Raw genomic sequence first — 19,992 nt, forward strand, 5'->3', positions numbered from 1 at the left:
TGTTTTATTGTGCTTATTTCATAACTGATGGATTTTACACAGTTAATGACATGAACTGATTCAACACTGAACTGACTGAAGTCAACACTGGACTCTTGTCTTTTTTTTAGCATCAGAATTCGAGTTTGCATCTGTTATTTTCCTGTTTCTCACTGTAAATCTGCTTTGGAAGAATCTGTGTAAAGTCATATATAAATAAAGGTGACTTAACACAATTAAAATCTTGTATTAAAAGCATTTCTGAAAATATTGGATCCTTTCTTAACAGTTTTACACAGATCAAACGTATAAACTGGCACGGTGCAAATACCAGCTGATGCTGAGATGGAGGAGATTCGGTCGCCATTCCACTGTCTTGGAGAAACTATATCCTCAATATAAAGTAATCTCAAATTCTGCATTATAGAATATTTGCATGCATTCAGTGGCAAAGGGAATCTATTAATCCTGTCCCCATTGCTTTGTGTAGAAACAGATCACACATTTAAGCAATGAATTTGAGGATTCTGTGCAGCGGGCACGTCGTCTTGCCGTGTCCAGAGAGAAGGTCCTGGCAGGTGTGGAGAGCCCCGTCGATGTGCTCACACAGGAAGATGTCACCATTTACCTCCAGTGGCTTATTTGCCATCTGCACTCCATCAAAAGCATCTTCAACTTTCTGCATGTGAGAATACATTAAGAACACTGGGTTTAGTCTGAGGACCAATTCTCACTATTTAATAGTTGCTTATTAGCCTGCATATTACTAGCATATTGGACCTATATCACCTCCAGTGGAATTCTAATTGAACTGCAACCAAGATGATACACAATGGGGCTAATAGGAAGTGCCAAGGCTCTCTGTTAGATGGGCTCAGTCTGGATAAACCGAAACAAGAATAAAAACGAAACAAAAACAGGCAAAACTATGACTAGAGAAAAAAAATAGAATTAAGACCTTGGAGAACTAGAACAAAATAAACACTAGGACTTGGAACACAACAACAACACACGAACAAAGAAAACCTAGAATTATCAAAAAGAAATAAAAACTAAAGCATGCACTGTCTAACAAGAAACAATGAACGCATCAAACCAGCAAACGCATAAAGCAAAGGAGCACAAGAGCACATGAGGAACAGGTGAACACAATTAGGCCAACAAGGACCAGACAAGGGGTGAACCGAAATCGACCCCTAAACCCTCATTCACTATTCCCTACGTTAGTCCACTAATACTGTTCACTTGAAGGGGTGAATGAAAATGAGCGAGCGAATTCGGACAGAATGAGTGCACTCAATAATGTCCACTATGGTTTCGGACACCACTACGAATGGCTATCCCATCAAATAGCGCCCTATTTCAGGGTATAGGGGGCGGTTTTGGATTCAGCCAAGGACAAAACAAGGGGACGGGAGCCCAAAACGCGCAAGCAAACATTAAAGCTACACTGTGTGATTTTTACCTCCATCTAGCAGTGAAAAGGTATATGACCATCTAGTGAATATTAGTTTCTGTTCCTTTCAACTCCTACGGTGGCCAATTTAGTCCAAGATTAACATGGGTTCCAGTTCGACCTCGTCCATGAGTGTTAACTCAAAGGTAAACGTGAAAGGCGAAGCTTGAATTAACGGGTACGTCCCACTTTGGCTAATGTACTTTCAAGATGGCGGGTCAACATGGCGACCGACATTAGAACCCCTTACCCGTATGTATTTTCAATGGCATATTATACACTCACGAGAATACTTTATTACTTGAACGAAGTAAATATACATTAATGAGCACATATATTTTTGAAAGAACTAAGTGTTTTTAGCTAAGAATAAACTCAAAGAGTTACACAGTGTAGCTTTAAACAAAGACAAAACAGACAAGATAATCAGGGCAGAATCCTGTCACTGGGAGAGGACAAATGTAAAAGCAGTAATTTAAACTCATTCTTTAATTCTGAGTCCTAATACACTAAAAAAAAATGTAATGGACATATAACTTCGGTAAATTGATTTTTTTAATGGCTTAATTAAATTGTCTTGATACCTTTAAAAACTGGGTAGTGGATTTCTAGTGAGCATACTTTGCATAGACCTGATGAGGAGATTAAATGTTATTTTATGTGTTTTTTAAAGGGAAAGATCTGTCAGTGTTTCATGCTGTAATGTTTCTGCTAGGTGTATGTTTTCGAAGAGTAGTTCTCATGGTTGGGTTGTGTGTGGCTTCGGTATACACTACACTGAGCAATGACTGTGCTAATACCAGTAATAAGTTATATCATACTTGTTTTGTTCATAAAGTGTTCTTTTCATGCTAAGCTACATTTATTAAGTTACTGCATGTGCTGTTGGTTATAACTGAAATGTAGAAGCATAACTGGGTCTGGTTCTTTTTTGTTTGTAATTAACTTCCTCTAACTCAGTGTAATTTGTTGAACATACAGTAATTACATGTGTAGGGAGGACATGTGTAACATGTGTAATTACACGAGTGTAGGGAGGACATGTCCATCTCAATGTCTATGATGTTTGTCAACTAACAATCAATGATAATTTATAAGAACATTCTGGCTTTCATTTTTATTATATGTTGGTTGTAGGTCCTTCATTATCTCCCTTCGACAGAGTGGAATGAGGATCAGATGTCCAACAACGCTGTAGATTTGACATCCCCTGTATATTTTGCTGGTAATGAATGTCATCTATCTATCTATCTATCTATCTATCTATCTATCTATCTATCTATCTATCTATCTATCTATCTATCTATCTATCTATCTATCTATCTATCTATCTATCTATCTATCTATCTATCTATCTATCTATCTATCTATCTATCTATCTATCTATCTATCTATCTATCTATCTATCTATCTATCTATCTATCTATCTATCTATCTATCTATCTATCTATCTATCTATCTATCTATCTATCTATCTATCTATCTATCTATCTATCTATCTATCTATCTATCTATCTATCTATCTATCTATCTATCTATCTATCTATCTATCTATCTATCTATCTATCTATCTATCTATCTATCTATCTATCTATCTTTTATTTTATTTTATTTATTAAACCTTTATTTAACCAGGGATATAGTCACATTGAGATAAATATCTCATTTACAAGTGAGCCCTGGCCAAAATAGCAGCACACAATATACATAAATACATAAAACATAATACACAACACGAACATGTACAAAAAATAATACAAAATTAAATGTTAAGAGCAAGTGCAGACAGATTTGAATGATTTGTTTAAGTGTTGCTTGAACTCACTTATCGAAATAAGTTCTTCAAGTTTCAGTGAACTTTGGATCTCATTCCAAACAGTTGATGCACTATAAGTAAAAGCAGTTTTTCCAAATTCTGTCTTCATTAAAGGAACATTTAAAAGAATATATCTACTTGAACGTAGATTATACCCTTGACTATTAAAAGTTAGTAAACTATTCAAATATTGGGGAAGCTGGCCGACTAATGCCTTATATACAAGTATGAGCCAGTGTTTGTGCCTTCTTATATGGAGTGAAGGCCAACCTACCATCTCATACAGCGCACAATGATGAGTGTGATATTTTGAGTTAGTTATAAATCTTAGAGCAGAGTGATAAACAGAATCTACTGATTTTAGGAGAGCTTTAGTGGAATTTCTGTAAAAAACATCTCCATAATCTAAGATAGATTATGAACTTTCTCTTAGCCGACTGTGAGAAACATGCACTATTTCGAAAATAAAACCCCACCTGTAACCTTAACTAAGTCAACAGTTGTTTAACATGTAACTTGAATGATAAGTCCTCTTCCAACACAAACCCCAGATATTTATAAGAGGAAACCAGTTCTATAGAGTTACCCTGCAAAGTGTAAATAGGTGGTGGAGGAGAATCAGTCTTTTGTTTCCTAGAAAAGACCATGTATTTTGTTTTCTTATCATTTAGGACTAATTTTAAAGAAAATAGTTTACGCTGAACTTGTTCAAATGCTTCCTGCAGCTTTAAAATGCAATTTTCAATAGAAGATGCAAAGCAGTAGATAATGGTATCATCGGCATATAAATGGATACTTGCATCTGATAGATTATCACCAAGATTGTTAATATATAATGTAAACAACAGGGGACCCAAAATGGACCCCTGTGGCACACCAGATTCGATGGTCAGCTTGTCAGAAAGAGACCCCTTAATTTGCACTCTTTGACTCCTATTCTTCAAATAGTTCCCGATCCAACCCAATGCGGCTCCAGAAAGGCCGATACAATGTAAACGCGACAAAAGAATATCATGATTGACCACATCGAAAGCTTTTGTCAAATCAATAAACATTGCAGCACATGATCTTCCAGTATCTAGGGCGCAAGTAATGTCATTTAAGACTTTCATAGTAGCAGTTACTGTACTATGATTTTTTCTAAAACCGGACTGAAACCTAGATAGAATACTATTTATATTTAAAAATTCCTTTAGCTGTTCGGTGACAATAGATTCTAAAATTTTAGCCACAGCTGATAGCTTCGAAATCGAAGCTATCTATCTATCTATCTATCTATCTATCTATCTATCTATCTATCTATCTATCTATCTATCTATCTATCTATCTATCTATCTATCTATCTATCTATCTATCTATCTATCTATCTATCTATCTATCTATCTATCTATCTATCTATCTATCTATCTATCTATCCATCCATCCATCCATCCATCCATCCATCCATCCATCCATCCATCCATCCATCCATCCATCCATCCATCCATCCATCCATCCATCCATCCATCCATCCATCCATCCATCCATCCATCCATCCATCCATCCATCCATCCATCCATCCATCCATCCATCCATCCATCCATCCATCCATCCATCCATCCATCCATCCATCCATCCATCCATCCATCTATCTATCTATCTATCTATCTATCTATCCATCTATCTACAGTATCTATCTATCTATCTATCCATCTATCTACAGTATCTATCTATCTGTCTGTCAGTCTATCTATCTATCTATCTATCTATCTATCTATCTATCTATCTATCTATCTATCTATCTATCTATCTATCTATCTATCTATCTATCTATCTATCTATCTATCTATCTATCTATCTATCTATCTATCTATCTATCTATCTATCTATCTATCTATCTATCTATCTATCTATCTATCTATCTATCTATCAATCTATCTATCTATCTATCTATCTATCTATCTATCTATCTATCTATCTATCTATCTATCTATCTATCTATCTATCTATCTATCTATCTATCTATCTATCTATCTATCTATCTATCTATCTATCTATCTATCTATCTATTTCATGCTTAGACGGGAACATTACACTAAAAGAAAGTTTAAAATGTGAAAAAGCATTATAGGTTCTGCTTAAAGAAGTTTACATGTACTTTAGATAGAGATCTTTAACTGATTGCTACTGTACTCTGTTTTTGTGCCATCAGGGGTATTTGTATCAATGTCAGAAGTCCCCTTGCACTCGACCAATATAGAGGATTTTAAAGCGCAAATGGACTTCCTTCTGTCACATTACAACATCCAATATGATATCAGCACCATCAAGACAGCTGGAGATGAAATGGAGCTTTTTAGTCTGGTAATCCTAATCAAATTACGTCAATGATATCTAAAAGATCTTAAAATGAATTCTACAACATGATGTGTCAACATTATGAATATTGTTCCTGTCGATAATGTGATTTGTTTCTATTTTATGTAGGTTAGTTACCTGTTTCAGACTGTTTTTAAACATCAGGAGGAGATGAGGACCTTCTTGCAGTACGACAGCACTGAAGCGGCAGACAGGAAGTTTGGGAGAAAGAGTCCGAACATGGCGCTCAGAAAAGAGTCCAACTGGATTCCTCATATACAGGTGAGGCAAGCCACAGTACTTTTTTAATTTGTGTCTTTTTTAATTTTTATATGTGATAATTTATGAACTATGTGATGGAATATTATATCTAAGCTCTATTGTGCCTCATGTGGGAGCAAACAGATGAAACCAAAGCGAGATCCTTGGCAACAAAAACAAATAGCCAAACTCAGATCGCTCAGATCAATGGATGAACTTCTCCAGATTCACAGCAAGTTCTTGGAGGTGAATGGCTGAATTTGCCACCTATATATTAATTATTTCATTTATATTCAACTTTTTGTCTGGTTTGCTTTGGTTGATTTCAGTATTAGTTTAATCGCATTAAAGTTTGTCAGAGCACATTATGTATATTGGCAATATTTTACAAAAAGGTTACATTTGTAAACTTTAGTTAAATACATTAGTAAACATGCACTACCAATTAAAAACTTCTTTTAGTAAATGTTAATGACATTATTTACTAATCATTATTAAAATCAAAAGTCGTGTCTTTAAATATTATTTTTATTGGACCTGAGCTGAAATTAGCTAACAATGAACAGTTGTTTTAATTAACTAACCTTAACAAAGATGAGTAAATTCTGCAACACATGCATGGCTCATTCTTAGTTAATATTTGCTAATGAATTACACTACTATACTCCAACATTGAAATAATGGTCTTGTTTTGCACTTTCTTCTAAAGGAGTCAGATCTTCATAAAGTGACTGATGCTTTGAAGGATTACACTACATCTGTCCGTCAGCCAGAAAACCCCTCAAAGTCTCCATCCATCAGCACCGAAACTCTCAAAGAACCTTCTGCGATATGGAAAAGCATTTATAACACAACAAACAGGCCTCAGGTGAACATCTGTGTGAATAGTAAATCATATTCTCCAAGTCAATTGTTACGTAACATAGAGAATTTATACTGCACATCAGTGTTGTAGTCGAGACCACCTCACTCGAGTCCGAGTCGACACCGAGACCAGAGAGAGTCGAGTCCGAGTCAAGACCGAGTCCATAGAGAGTCGAGTCCGAGTCGAGTCCGAGACCAGAGACGGTCGAGTCCGAGTCGAGACTGAGACCAGTGAGGGTTGATTACCTAATTTACTTTTATTTACTTAGAGAAATCCTTTTTTTTTTTTTTTTTTTTTTACTGAATTTACTTAGAGTTTAAAAAATATGATCAGTTTAGGGTAAAAAAAGGCCACATAGTAGGTGGTGTTAAAAGTAATTTTATTACAATTTGTCATGCGCAGTTGTGCACTAGAAAATCACCAATCACTGGGCGTGTCAATCAATTTAAAGAAATATTTTATTAACATACATTAATAATCATGAAAAATATTTTTAATTGAACTCGAGTGGACTCGGGAATAAGTCCGAGTCCTAAAAAAAAAAAAATGTTCGAGTACGAGTCAATTCCGAGTCCAAATGGACACGAGTCCATGACAAGACCAAGACCATTAAAATATGGTCTCGAGGCCGAGTCCGAGACGAGTCCGAGTCTCGAGTACTACAACACTGCTGCACATGCTTCAATTTTAAGCGGTAAAACTCTAAGGATCCTCGCTTATGACCCCTCAGGATTAATCCAGGTGTGTCTGATTATTGTTGTTGTGACTACTGAGGTCAGGCACACCTGGATTAATCAGTTTGTCCAATAATGGCAGACAGGAAACAAAGGAGCTGGCTGAAGTTCAGGAAATCTAATTGCATAAAGCCAATTAGAGAATTGAGATGTCCTTCAATATGGCTGAGCTCCATCGATTTCCTGGTCATAGGACGGAGGAGCGAGGAACGAGGAGGGATATTGAGAAGCACCCACTAAGCAAACAACAAAAACTAAATTAGATAATTAACTGGAGACAGGTGAAGGAGATGACTAATTAGACAGACTGGGGAAAACTCATATATGTATGAGTTCATATATGTAACATCAACATGAATCTTACTTTTTAAATATGTGTTCCTGGTCTTGTTATGAACAGTTCTTCGATACATATTGTTCACAAGTTGGGAAGCGTGTTTTCACCACAAAACAAAAGAAAAAAGCGAGTATATTTCTCCCATTACGAGTTTATATCTTACAATTCTGAATTTATCACTTGCAGTTCAGAATTTATAACTTAAAGTTTATATCGTATATCTAAATTCAGAATTTAAAAAAAGAATATATAAATTATATTAATTTAAATTCAATTCTAAACTCGGAATTGTGAGAAATAAATTCAGAATTGCGAGAAACAGTCAGAATTGCGAGATAACAGAATTGCCAGAAATAAAGTCACAATTGCGATATCTCAGAATTGTGAGATAAAAACTCGGAATTGTGAGAAAATTGTGAGAAAAAAGGCATAATTGTGAGATATGAACTTGGAATTGCGAGAAATAAATTCAGAAATGCAAGAAAAAGGCGGAATTGTGAGAAAAAAAAATTGGAATTGTGAGAAATGAAGTCAGAAAACTGAGATATAAACTCTGAATTGTGAAAAAAAAAGTCAGAATTGCGCGATATAAACTTGGAATTGCAAGAAATGAAGTCATAATTGCGAGAAATAAAGGTAGAATTGTTAGAAAAAGTCAGATTTGCGAGATATAAATTTGTAATTGCGAGAAAACAAGCTCGCAATTACCTTTTTTATTCTCTATGGAAACAAGCTTCCATACAAAAGAATACAAATATATCTTTCCTAAAGCAATGTGTCTATTTTTTATTTTATTGTGTGCACATTATTTTCCTTTTTTTTTCTCTAGGTGGCCACTGGACAGGTTTCTCATTTATCTAAATATGCAGATCAGAAATGCTCTGAGAAAAAGAATAAAGGGTAATTTTCCAAACGCTAAAAAGTGTCTATAGTGTGTGTTTCTTTTAACAACTCTTTGTCTCCTAACTATTCTAGTCAAAGCAGCAGTGCTTTTCAGCATGAGAAGTGTGAAGACACTGAAGAAGTTGCCAAGGAGCCTGTTACAGTCAGAGGAGCATATGACTCTTTAATCTACCTGAGACACCTCAGGATCAGAGAACTCAAGGTAAAACTCATGAAAGATGTGAAAGGTTTGAGAGATATTGGTCTTTTCTACACATTTTTTTTGTAATAATTTTATTATTATTACAGATAAAACGAGTACTTCCTGAGATTATTTATTCCTGAGAAACATTATTTAGTATATAAACTATGAATTATTATTATTATTATTATTAAGCTGTTCAATAGGTTGGTAAGATGTTTTAATGTTTTAAAGTCCTCAATCTCATCAATCAATTTAAATTGACTGCTTTGTAATGCAATATATTGTTTTGTGATCAAAGCTGACTTTTCAGCATCATTACTTTAGTCTTCAGTGTCACATGATCCTTCAGAAATCGTTCCAATATGCTGATTTGCTCTTCAAGAAACATTTTTTATCATTATCAAGCTTTTTTTTCCTCCGTGGAATAAAACAATTGCGACTTTTTTTTTTCTTTTATGAGTTCATATCTCAAGAACAGCATTTATCGGAAATTGAAGTCTTCTGTAAAATTATAAATGTATTTATTGTCACTTTTGGTCAATTTAATGCATCCTTGCTGAATAAAAATATGAATTTATTAAAAAAAAAAACGTACTGCCTTTTGAACGTATAGGTTTGTTGCTTAAGAATTATGACCGTACCCTACTAAATTCTTTGTTTTGGTAAATTTTTCAAGAGGTAAGAAACTTTTCTGGAGCCACATTTGAAATTCTTTTCTGAAAATGTGCCATATAAATACCAGGGTATTACCATCACAGTACTGTTTTGCATGGGTTATTTCTCCTGTTATCAGGGTTTTACCCACTAAAATACTGTGTTTTATTAAGTCCTGGCCTCTTGTTTGTGTAGCGCACTTGTTTGAGCATGCTGAACTACCTGCGGTCAGTGGAGAGGACTCTGGCGATGGACGCCGCGGGTCTGGAGTTGGTCGGAGGAGATCTGGTGAGAAGTATGGAGGAGACGGGCTGGATGAGTGCTGCTAAAAGACGCGATGGCTCTACTGGAGCTCTTGGATCAAATCACTTCATCTACAACAGTCCGGTTGATCATAAGGTTCCTGACTTGCAGATTCACCCAGTGTTTCATGGAAAAACCAATGCAATGTGAAAGGCAGAGAGGGTAAATCTCTGTTCTGTTTTAGATTCACTTTGCCGAGTTTATGGAGTTTGCTGAGGTGGAAAACCTCCATGATTACTACAGCACAGATGGGAGCTGCATCCACACGCAGGACCAGCGGGGTCTCTACATAATCTATGACGTGGCCCTGGTGGACCTGCAAGAGTTGGAGCAACATCTGCTGCTCACTGCGTCTCATTTCATACAGAGGAGCAGAGGTCAGGGCAGATGCTTCCCTCTCCCCTTAATTATACAAATTTTCTATTATCATATACAATTCAAGTTAAGTTTATTTGTATAGCGCTTTAACAACACTTGTGCTCCTATTTTAACGATCTAAGCCCATAGTCTAAAGCGCAGGGCGCAAGTGCACTTAGAGTGTGTGCGAAGCCACTTTTGCTATTTTGACGAAGTGAAAAATTATCTTAATGAGGAATGGGTATGTTTTTGGCGTAAAATTATATACCAATCAGTCTCATTTCCCATTCCCTTTAAAAGCCAGTTGCGCTCGCGCCATGGCGGATTCGCTATTTACATGGCGTTATTTGATAGTGGAAAAACTAAACGCGTCTCCAGAGAGGAAACGGATCTGCTTGTGCGCGAGGTTAAAGCATGCAAGCAGACCATCTACGGGACAAGCCAGATTCCACCATATCTTTATGTACACAATAATTGTAATTGTAATCCTTTTATTTGTAATATTTATTTTGCATGTTTGTGTGCCCTGTGTGTGTATAAGCAGAGTGTACGCCAGACTCATTTGACTATAAATAACAAAAAAAATACTGAGCATAGTGTTTTTCAGTTGCCTCAAAATAGCAATGCGCCAACAATGCGCCTGAACACACCTCGTTTTCACGCCCATAGGCACATAAATGGGCGCCAATGCATTTGCTATTTATACAACGTGGTGCAGGACATGAAAATGATAACTGCGTCAGGCTGAAACAAGCAAAAAACACTTGTGCCGCGGTTGGCGCTGCATTGCGCAGGGTGTATGATAGGGCCCTCACCGTTTCATACTAGATTTACAGAAAATCATGATGTTGATGTTTATAATCTTAAAATTTGTATTTGTATTTAGCAGATTAGAGCTGGGCTGGGCGTTAATATAGTACATATTTTGCAACGATACAAGCAGTTGAGATTTTCAACATACTATACATTGATTTATGCGAGTGTACTGTACAGCTTGTATGCAGATAAAGTTGGACATACTAATGTATAAAACTTTTTAATAAAGAGCCAGGTGGTATTCACTCTTAGAAGAAAAGGTTCTATATAGAACCTTAAAAGGTTCTATCAGCGCTACGTATTTAGAACCCCTTAAAGGTTCTATACACCCTTAAAAAGGGTTCCTCTGGGTTCTATATAGAACCCTGGGGTTCCATACTTGGCTAATAGAACCTTTTGCCAAAAAAAATGGTTCTATATAGAACCATTTTGGAGTTCCATATATGAAGCGGGGGATGGAACCATTTTTGGTTCTATATACTGTAGAACCATTTCTTCTAAGAGTGTAGTTACATTTTGCATAAATAAAGGCAGTTGATTTGCTATAAAGTATTTATCACTTTACCTGAGTGTACTGTATGTAGCCTATGTGGACAAGTTTGGATATAATATAATATATATCCAACTCTATATTCAGAGCTGTGCAATATAGTTTACATTTTTTGATGATACAAACAATCACCCGAGCAAGATTTGCTATATTCCTTTACATGAGTGTATTGTATGTATGCAGGTAAAGTAGGATGTACTATATATCTACCTTGTTTCAACTGTCTATAACTGATATGTTCACTTACATTGCAAACATTAAAAAATCAATTAACTTAAACTTATGACAACTTATCAATTTTACTTGATAACCAGAAAAAAATCCAAGTGAGAAAGGATATTTAACAAGAAAACAATGTAGGTTGGGTCTGTTTTTTCATAATATGGGAATTCATGGTGAAAAGAGTTTAATGTACCGTATGCTGTCAGGTGTTTGAAAAGTAAGAGCTGTTTCTGATCCTACACAGGTTGAGGCGACTCATATTTCAGTACGATGACACAGAGCTGCCATAACTAAGAAGTTTAAAGACACCTTTAGTTTGTAATCTGTGTTTCACAATTGTCATTTCATGCTGTTCTGTCAGAATCGCATGCGTCTGATGGATCTGGAGGAGAACTTCACTCTCTGGCTAGAATGGATGTGGATCGGTTGGCTGTACTTTTAGACATATGGACATGTGAAACAGAATTTCTGGAGCACAAAATACAGGTATGTGATGTGTGACTGCAATTCAGTGTAACTTTAATGATAATGTACTCTACCGTTCAAATGTTTGGGAATGTTTTTAAAAGGAGCTCAGCCAGGCTGCATTTTATTTGATCAAATATACTGTAGATTAAAAACAGTAATTATATTTTAATTGTATTATATTATTTAATATGTATTTTAAAATGTAATTTATTCCTGTGATGCAAAGCTGAATTGTCAGTCACATGATCCTTCAGAAATCATTATACAGCGCAGTCTCACCCCAAAAAGTCATATAACTGACGTTTTGGGACGTCTTTTGACCATACGTCAATATTCGCCTTTTTAGGGCCCCCTTAAACGTCGGTAGATGAGGTTATGGGATCCTAACTCTACCCCAGACCTAAACCTAACCCTAAACCAAACCGTTAAAGGTAAAGCGTCAGTTGTATGACGGCCCGGGATCGCCATCTAGCGACGTTTAAGGGGGCCCTAAAAAGGCGAATATTGACGTATGGTCAAAAGACGTCCCAAAACGTCAGTTATATGACTTTTTGGGATGAGAATGTGTTGCATTATAATATGCTGATTTGCTGTTCAAGAAACATTTCTTATTATTATCAATGTTGAAAACCGTTGCGCTGCTTCATATTTTTGTGGAAACTGAGATACATTTTTCCAAGATTATTTGATGAACAGACAAACAGCCTTTATTTCAAATGGAATATAAAATGTATTTACTGGCACTTTCACAATTTAACTACAATTAGAATGATATATTTCTTTCAAATGACTTGCCTCCCCAAACTTTTGAACAGAAGTGTATGTCAATGATAAAATGGCATCTTGTATTTACAGCTCTTGAATTGCTATTTGGAGGCGTATCAGCATGTCACAGATCCAGAGGAGCAGTTCAGATTGGCTCAGGTCATCACAGATGTCATGCACAGAAGGCCACAGATTGATTTTACTGCTGGATATTTTGTTCAAGCTTACAGGGACACGATCGTCTGCATCCACAGCCACCAACAGCTTATCAAACTAGTGCTGAACAACCATGTAACCAAGCATTTGCTGTTTAATCATGTTTAGCCCACCTAAAATGTCAGATTATTTTATTCTCTGATGTTTCCTGAACGTTAGATTGACGAGCAGCGGCAGTACCTGGAGAGAATATGGAGGGAGGGACAGAAAGGTTGTCCTAGTGAATACGGCCTGCCACCAAACTGCATCCCTAAACATTTGGTATCAGTCGGTGGAAGCAGGTAAAGATTAAACTAATCAATAGCGTAACTCAAATGTTGACACTGTTTACTTTATTAAAGAGGACCTATTATGCTTCTTCTTCTTTCTTTTTTACAATTTCAGCTTTTTAGACTGTGTAATACTTCTGTTTGAGCATGAAAACAGTCTGCAGAGTTATAAAGCATAAAGTCACTCCAAAATGAGTGATTACTATATCAATAAGCACTGTTTCTGAACTTCCCGATTGTAGTCTTGAGATTTCATCTGGAAAGTATGTCACAATATTCCTCATTTAACAACGCATTCTCACCCCAAGGCGTCACCTTTGACCATGCTTCAATATTTGACGTTTTAGGCGCCCTTTAGCGTCACTTTCATGACGCGATCCTACGGCGTCATCTAACTGACGCTAAAGGAAAGCGTCTGTTAGAGGACGCGGTTAGGTTTAGGTGTGGGGTGGGGGTAGGGTACACGCGATCCTAGGGCGTCATCTAACTGACGCTAAAGGGCGCCTAAAGCGTCAGATATTGCAGCATGTCCAAATGCTTCCCAAGGCGTCAGTTAAGTGACGCCTTGGGGGTGAGAATGGGCTGCATTTAAAGGTGCCATCTGTCAAAAAAATTAATAAAATCATACTCCATATTCCATACCAGATGGGGGCAGTATACCTCCAGAAAGTGAGTTGTGCCGCGGTCTTGCGCACTCTCACGTCTTCAAACAACACAAGCGAGCGCTGTTTTGCTCTCTCTTTCTCGCACGTATTAATCAAATCATTTGACACGATAGTAAAAGGTCGGAAGACCGCAGTTTCACGTGGAGCATTTGGAGATTTTTAGAGATCAGAGACTCAGTGAACAACATCTCAACACTAAATTATAAAGGCCGTCTCATAGACGCCTGTCTCAAATACATGTCGGTGCATTTCGACAATATGGAAAATAAAAGCCTGGGCTATTATTTGAAGTTTTACGGTATTCGGTATTTGTTCATATTACATTGTTATTGTTAGTTTGAATTAATTTGACAGACAGCATTCGCTGATGTTGACCAAGCTAGCGCCTTTCAGAGCTGCCAACTCTCACGAATTCTCCGTGAGACACGCACTTGACACTTTTCACATGCTCTCACGCTACACATCAATTTTGTCACGCAAGGACACGGAGACCAACAGACTAGACATAGCAGGTTAGTTATGATATATAAAAAATATCAGCTCTCAGATTCTGTCAATTTTATTACGCAATTCAAACAATAAATACCGTTTTGATGCTTGTAAATGTTACACGACAGATCCCTAGCGCACGTGAACCGATCATCTCTACTAGCTAATGGTAAAAGCACACTAACACTGTTGAAAGTATGCTAAAATTTACCAAAATGTATTCCTCATGCATAATATCGACCAATCGTTTTTTGAACTCTTCCCTGAACTGAAATGTAGTAGTGGGCTGTACTTTCCACACGATTTACATCAGGTTCAAGCACACACACAAGCCGTGCGAGTGATTCGTGTATTGCAGTTTAGCTGGTGGTAATGTTGCCCGCCCGCATACCGCCTCCCATGGCCGAAACTGGTATTACGACACCTGCCGGGCCGGAGCTAGTAATTTAGCATGCTAATTCAGGTTAATATCTCTGCAGCACTATAACTTGTAATTTTTTTAATGACATCATCAACCTTATTCCTTCTCATTCTTTTGATTCGTGTAGCTCATTTTTTGGATATTTTAACCTCAATTCTTACACATGGCCACCTTATCCTTTAAAGAATTCTTGTCCGAGGCCTTCGCAAAATAAATGGGGTGAGGCCTGGTTGAGTTAGTTAGTAGTATGTTGAAACTTGCAGTTATGGCACATTTCTGAAACACACTGGAAGAGGTTGACCAATCACAACACACTGGTTCAGCCGACCAATCAGAGAGCATATTGCCCTTTTCAGGAGGAGGGGCTTCATAGAGACCGAAACTAAACAGAGTGTTTCTGACAGACTGGGAAGAGAGGTACTGCGACCATGTAAAATATGTGACAAACAATGTTTTTTGAACATCTAAGCATGAAAACCAATTCTAGAAGACCCCAAAACAAAATCAAGACTTTGAAAAAGGGCCTAATATGGCCTCTTTAGTACTTGTTTCTAGTCGTATTTAGCACAATACTTGTAATTACTGTACTTTAAATAATTGAGCATGGCACTAACAATGCAAATTCATGCATTCGATTCCCAGTGAATGGGAATGTTATGCAAAGACAGTGGATAAAATCATCTGCCAAATGCATCATTTTAAATATAAATGACTACATGTAATGGATAAAAAAATGCAGACCTTTTATTCTTGTTAAATATGACATCACATTAAGGGATGCATCACAAAATTAATTGCAAATGTTGTTTTAAATATAAATCTAAAAGCATAAAAGGCAAAATACTTGTTTTAGTGTCTGTCTTTGTGCCTTCTTTGCAGGCCTTCTTTGAAGAGTGTGTATTTTTTAGAGATACACCCCTCTTTGTGTTTGGCGTCTCGGCTGTATGAGGATCTTGAACGGTCCTGTACTGAACTATTTAAGCTGCACAGAGCCAAAACACCATCTCAGAGAGTCAACCTTGAGCAAAGGCTCTTGAAAACGGCCCTGCATCGTTGGCACACGCTTGCAGCTCCTGGCACCACCTACAGTTCTCAGATCCAGAGAGACGTATGTGTCTTTTTTTGTTGCTCCAAATACACTGTAAACTGTAACTCAATCATAGCAATGGGTGTTTACTTTCAAGTCTTGAATATGACGCCTATTAAAACAAGAGTGTTTCAAAGAGAGGGTCAAAAATGGCCTGGTTTTTGTTGTAAAATCTTTGCTAACATTTTGAGTGGACCTCAGAGAAAATTCAAGTTTATTTTTTAAAATGTTGTTCATGATCCGCTTTTTAAGTGTGTGCAATGATTAACATTTTGAGCTGTAGTATTCAACATTGATGTTGCATTTTCAATCCAGCAAGTGGCATCTATTTATCAACTAACAAAGAAATGTTCTGTATTGTTTCAGTTGTTCTCAGATGGGTTCGTGGAAGATCCTGTTCTGGTAAGAGAGCTGGGAATGTCTGTTGTGAGATCTGCAGAGGAACAGGAGAGGAAACAAGGCAAAGACAGACAGTTGTTCATGCTGAAGATGTTCTGCACATTGTTAGAGCTCGTCACACTCCGTCACCGCATCATTGAATCCGCTTCAGAAACTGAACATCTGTCCCAGTTGAGTTGGAAAACAATATTGCTGAGCAGTTCATTTTTTCCTTGATTAGTTTCAGTTATTGAAACTTGGATGCAAAAAATGGTTCATTACTTCATTTCCACAATGAAGGATGGGGCAGAAATGGCTTAAGCCTGTTTGGCAGAAAACACAGCATGCAAATGGACTGTTTAATTATTCATTTGTCAGAGAGGGTGGAAAATGATCATGAAAAATCTAATTATGTTTTTGAAACATAAGTGGACTTCGGTGAGGAAAAAAGATGAAAAATGTATAATGAGGATCGTTGCATTTTGACATTATTTTAATGACAGTTAAACCTTTAAATATATACCATATAATATATAAATAAATAAATGTATACAGTATATAGATAGTAGTGCTCCCAAAAATGACTAAATAACGCTTATTTGTCTAATTAATTGTACCTATAACCTTAATGTTTTTAATTTATTTTTATATTGTTATACTTTCACATTGGATCTTCAAAGTAATGTAAAAACAACATAAAGATGATAGATTTAAAATGTCTTTAATGCTATTTTTTTCTCTAAGCACTATGAATCACTGATACTGTACTGAACTGATGATCACAGTACTAATACTAATGTCTCTATTAAATGGATGTTTTTCCTCAATATTATCTATTAATTATAGCCATTCAATGTTATGGTAAAATTGAAAGCCATTAATATAGTCTATTAAAACTAACTTTATTTTAATTTTTTAAACAAAGTCAATGGTAAGGATTTATTCTACCTATTCAGATTTTTACATACCCTGCTAAAATGCACAAAAAGTGATTGTTTTCATTGTTTTTGACCCATGTAACCTTGTAAACAGCACTTTTTAGGTTTTACAGGTAAATATACAGGAATTGAATTATTGACACAATTGAATCAAACACTGCATAACTTGCATAGCACTTGAAAGAATAATAGCGTTGATCATACTGTAGTGCTGCCAAAGGATGACATAAAAAACAGATGCTGTCTTAATTGCATATAAAATAACTCGTTAAACTGAAAAAGGCGTTATTTTTGACTGCCCTCTAATAAAATATATATGCACACACAATTATATTTACATTTTATACAATATATTTTTGCTGCCTTTAATCATTCCTTCAAATGATGACTGAAAAAACAACTGAAATGATCAAACTCTCAGCTGAATGTCTTTTGCTTTCTGTCATGTCGCTCTAGATTATATAAATCAGTGGCCAGAGTGATGGGCTTTGACGATGTTCATTTGTACATGCGGCCGGTGCAGTTTGAGGTTGCTGTGAGGAAAGAGACTACAAAACAACTTCCCGTCTTCATCACCGCCCTTCAGGACGACAAACAGAATGCGGACAGGTAAAAGTCTGCAGGACCAATATTGACCTGTCATGCTCATTATCAGAATCCGTTGATAGCGATGTCATTGAACGCAGTGTAGTGTGTGTATAAGGTTTGTTGCAGCCTAAATGCTGTAATTAGTGGTTGCTTTTAAAGGCATAGTTCACTTTGAAATTAATTTTTGATATGTTTTAGTTTACCTCAAGGGCATCCAAGATGTAGGTGTCTTTGTTTCCACAGTATTTTCAATTTTGATATTTTTAGGTCAAACCGTTCTTGTCTGTCAGTCATATAATGGAGGTTTATGGTCACCACCTCAAAGAGCATGCACAGAGAATTAAACATGATTTAATGACTCGTAAATGTAAGTACACATTGATGACCTAAGACATGAAACGAGCGTTTTGTTTTGTTTTTTGTGAGAAAACGAAGCGCCCGTGCCTTCAGATCACTTGGATGTGGCTGTGATTACAAGAGGTAAAAACTATATAAATACTGTTCGTTTTCTCACACAAACCGCTCGTTTCATGTCTTAGGCCATCAATGTGTACTTACATTTACGAGTCATTAAATCATGTTTAATTTGGACTTCTCTGTGCGTGCTCTTTGAGGTGGTGACCATTGGTTCCGAATGTGTAAAATCGAGTTGATTTTAGTTTATCCCATTCCCTTTGTTTCATAGGTTTGCCCCAAACTGCCTACCTCTGTGTGTTCAGGAACTTGATGAGAGTGATATTGGCAAATTTAGCTTTCAATCTAACGAAGCAGTTCTACAGGTAATCACTTGATTTATAATTGTTATGCACATCATTTTTGTTCAGCATATGAATCATTTGACTTTTCGTCTCTGTGCGTCAGCTCATGAATCAGTCCAGCTTGGAGAACCTGCATGTGGTTCTGGTGTGTCAGGTGGTTCAGAAGAATGCTCTGATTGGAGCGCTTAAACAAGCGTCCTTGTGCTATAGGATAGAGAAGTTGGATCAGTCCTCGGATACAGAGCTGCCACTGCAGCATGAGGGATCGGCTTCCTCTGAAACCAGGAGACGTGCCTTAGCTACTAGAAACAGGTCTACATGCATGAAGAAAATTAAGCTTTTCAGAAAGTTTTTAGTGTCGATTTAAAGCAAAAGATTTTCTGATTTGAAATACTTTACATTGTCTTATCATTATGCTCGTATTTGTTTTTCTGCCTTTAATTTATGTTAAATGAAATAAACAGAAATCACTGTTCTTAATCATATTCTTAATAGAAAATACAATGGTTAGTGAGATTCACCCATGTGTAGAGTAATTTGGATACACTTTTTATTGATGCCCCGTGTGAAATGTTTGTTGTAATTCAGGCTTGCAGGGGCTTTTGTGTCCATTCAGCTGGAGAAAGTAGGAGTTCGAGATGAAATGCTGAATGCCTTTATAAAGAAGAAAGAACAGACGAGTTCGCTGAAGCTAAGCTCTGTATGTAAGCGTTAGAGCTGCACGGTTAATTGTTAATAATCACAATCACGATTCGATTCTCGCTGACAAAATCATATAAGAACATATAACATGATACAGTATTATGATTCCCATGGTAGAAATATTCGAAAAACACTTTACTTGAAGGGGTGTGCGTAAGACTAACATGACACCTTCATAATCATGACATGACATATGTTATGAATATTAAGGAAGTTTTATGCATGTTTGTGACAACTGCCATTAAGTGTCATTCGCTCAGTTAGGACATTTTTAATGCAAATATGACATTGTTTGAGATTTGTTATGACACCTTGACATAAACCAATACATCATAACCTGTCAGTGTCTTTGTCATGACAACTTGACATTACTAAGACAACACAACCTGTCATAAACATGACATAGCAGATTAATGATCAAACGTAAGAAACCACCTTTATTGGTTAGCATTACATTAAACTGTCAGGTGGTTG

At 36.5% G+C, this 19,992-nt stretch overlaps 1 protein-coding gene across 1 annotated transcript in view; it reads left to right on the forward strand.

Moving 5' to 3' along the window:
- Positions 1–19,992, forward strand: part of ccdc162 (coiled-coil domain containing 162) — a 51,891-nt gene that overhangs the window by 4,798 nt on the left and 27,101 nt on the right. Inside the window, exons 4-23 of the mRNA XM_089120118.1 lie at positions 269–382; positions 470–664; positions 2,573–2,660; positions 5,443–5,594; positions 5,718–5,870; positions 5,994–6,095; positions 6,559–6,717; positions 8,615–8,685; positions 8,761–8,890; positions 9,722–9,925; positions 10,014–10,206; positions 12,136–12,260; positions 13,098–13,298; positions 13,383–13,504; positions 15,947–16,175; positions 16,521–16,723; positions 17,927–18,079; positions 18,744–18,837; positions 18,920–19,128; positions 19,405–19,516. Coding sequence (XP_088976244.1) covers positions 269–382; positions 470–664; positions 2,573–2,660; positions 5,443–5,594; positions 5,718–5,870; positions 5,994–6,095; positions 6,559–6,717; positions 8,615–8,685; positions 8,761–8,890; positions 9,722–9,925; positions 10,014–10,206; positions 12,136–12,260; positions 13,098–13,298; positions 13,383–13,504; positions 15,947–16,175; positions 16,521–16,723; positions 17,927–18,079; positions 18,744–18,837; positions 18,920–19,128; positions 19,405–19,516 — 3,009 coding nt within the window. The remainder of the gene's footprint in view (positions 1–268; positions 383–469; positions 665–2,572; positions 2,661–5,442; positions 5,595–5,717; positions 5,871–5,993; positions 6,096–6,558; positions 6,718–8,614; positions 8,686–8,760; positions 8,891–9,721; positions 9,926–10,013; positions 10,207–12,135; positions 12,261–13,097; positions 13,299–13,382; positions 13,505–15,946; positions 16,176–16,520; positions 16,724–17,926; positions 18,080–18,743; positions 18,838–18,919; positions 19,129–19,404; positions 19,517–19,992) is intronic.

This window comes from Pimephales promelas, chromosome 15 (assembly GCF_988280905.1).
Source record: "Pimephales promelas chromosome 15, fPimPro1.hap1.1, whole genome shotgun sequence".
Lineage (NCBI taxonomy): Eukaryota > Metazoa > Chordata > Actinopteri > Cypriniformes > Leuciscidae > Pimephales > Pimephales promelas.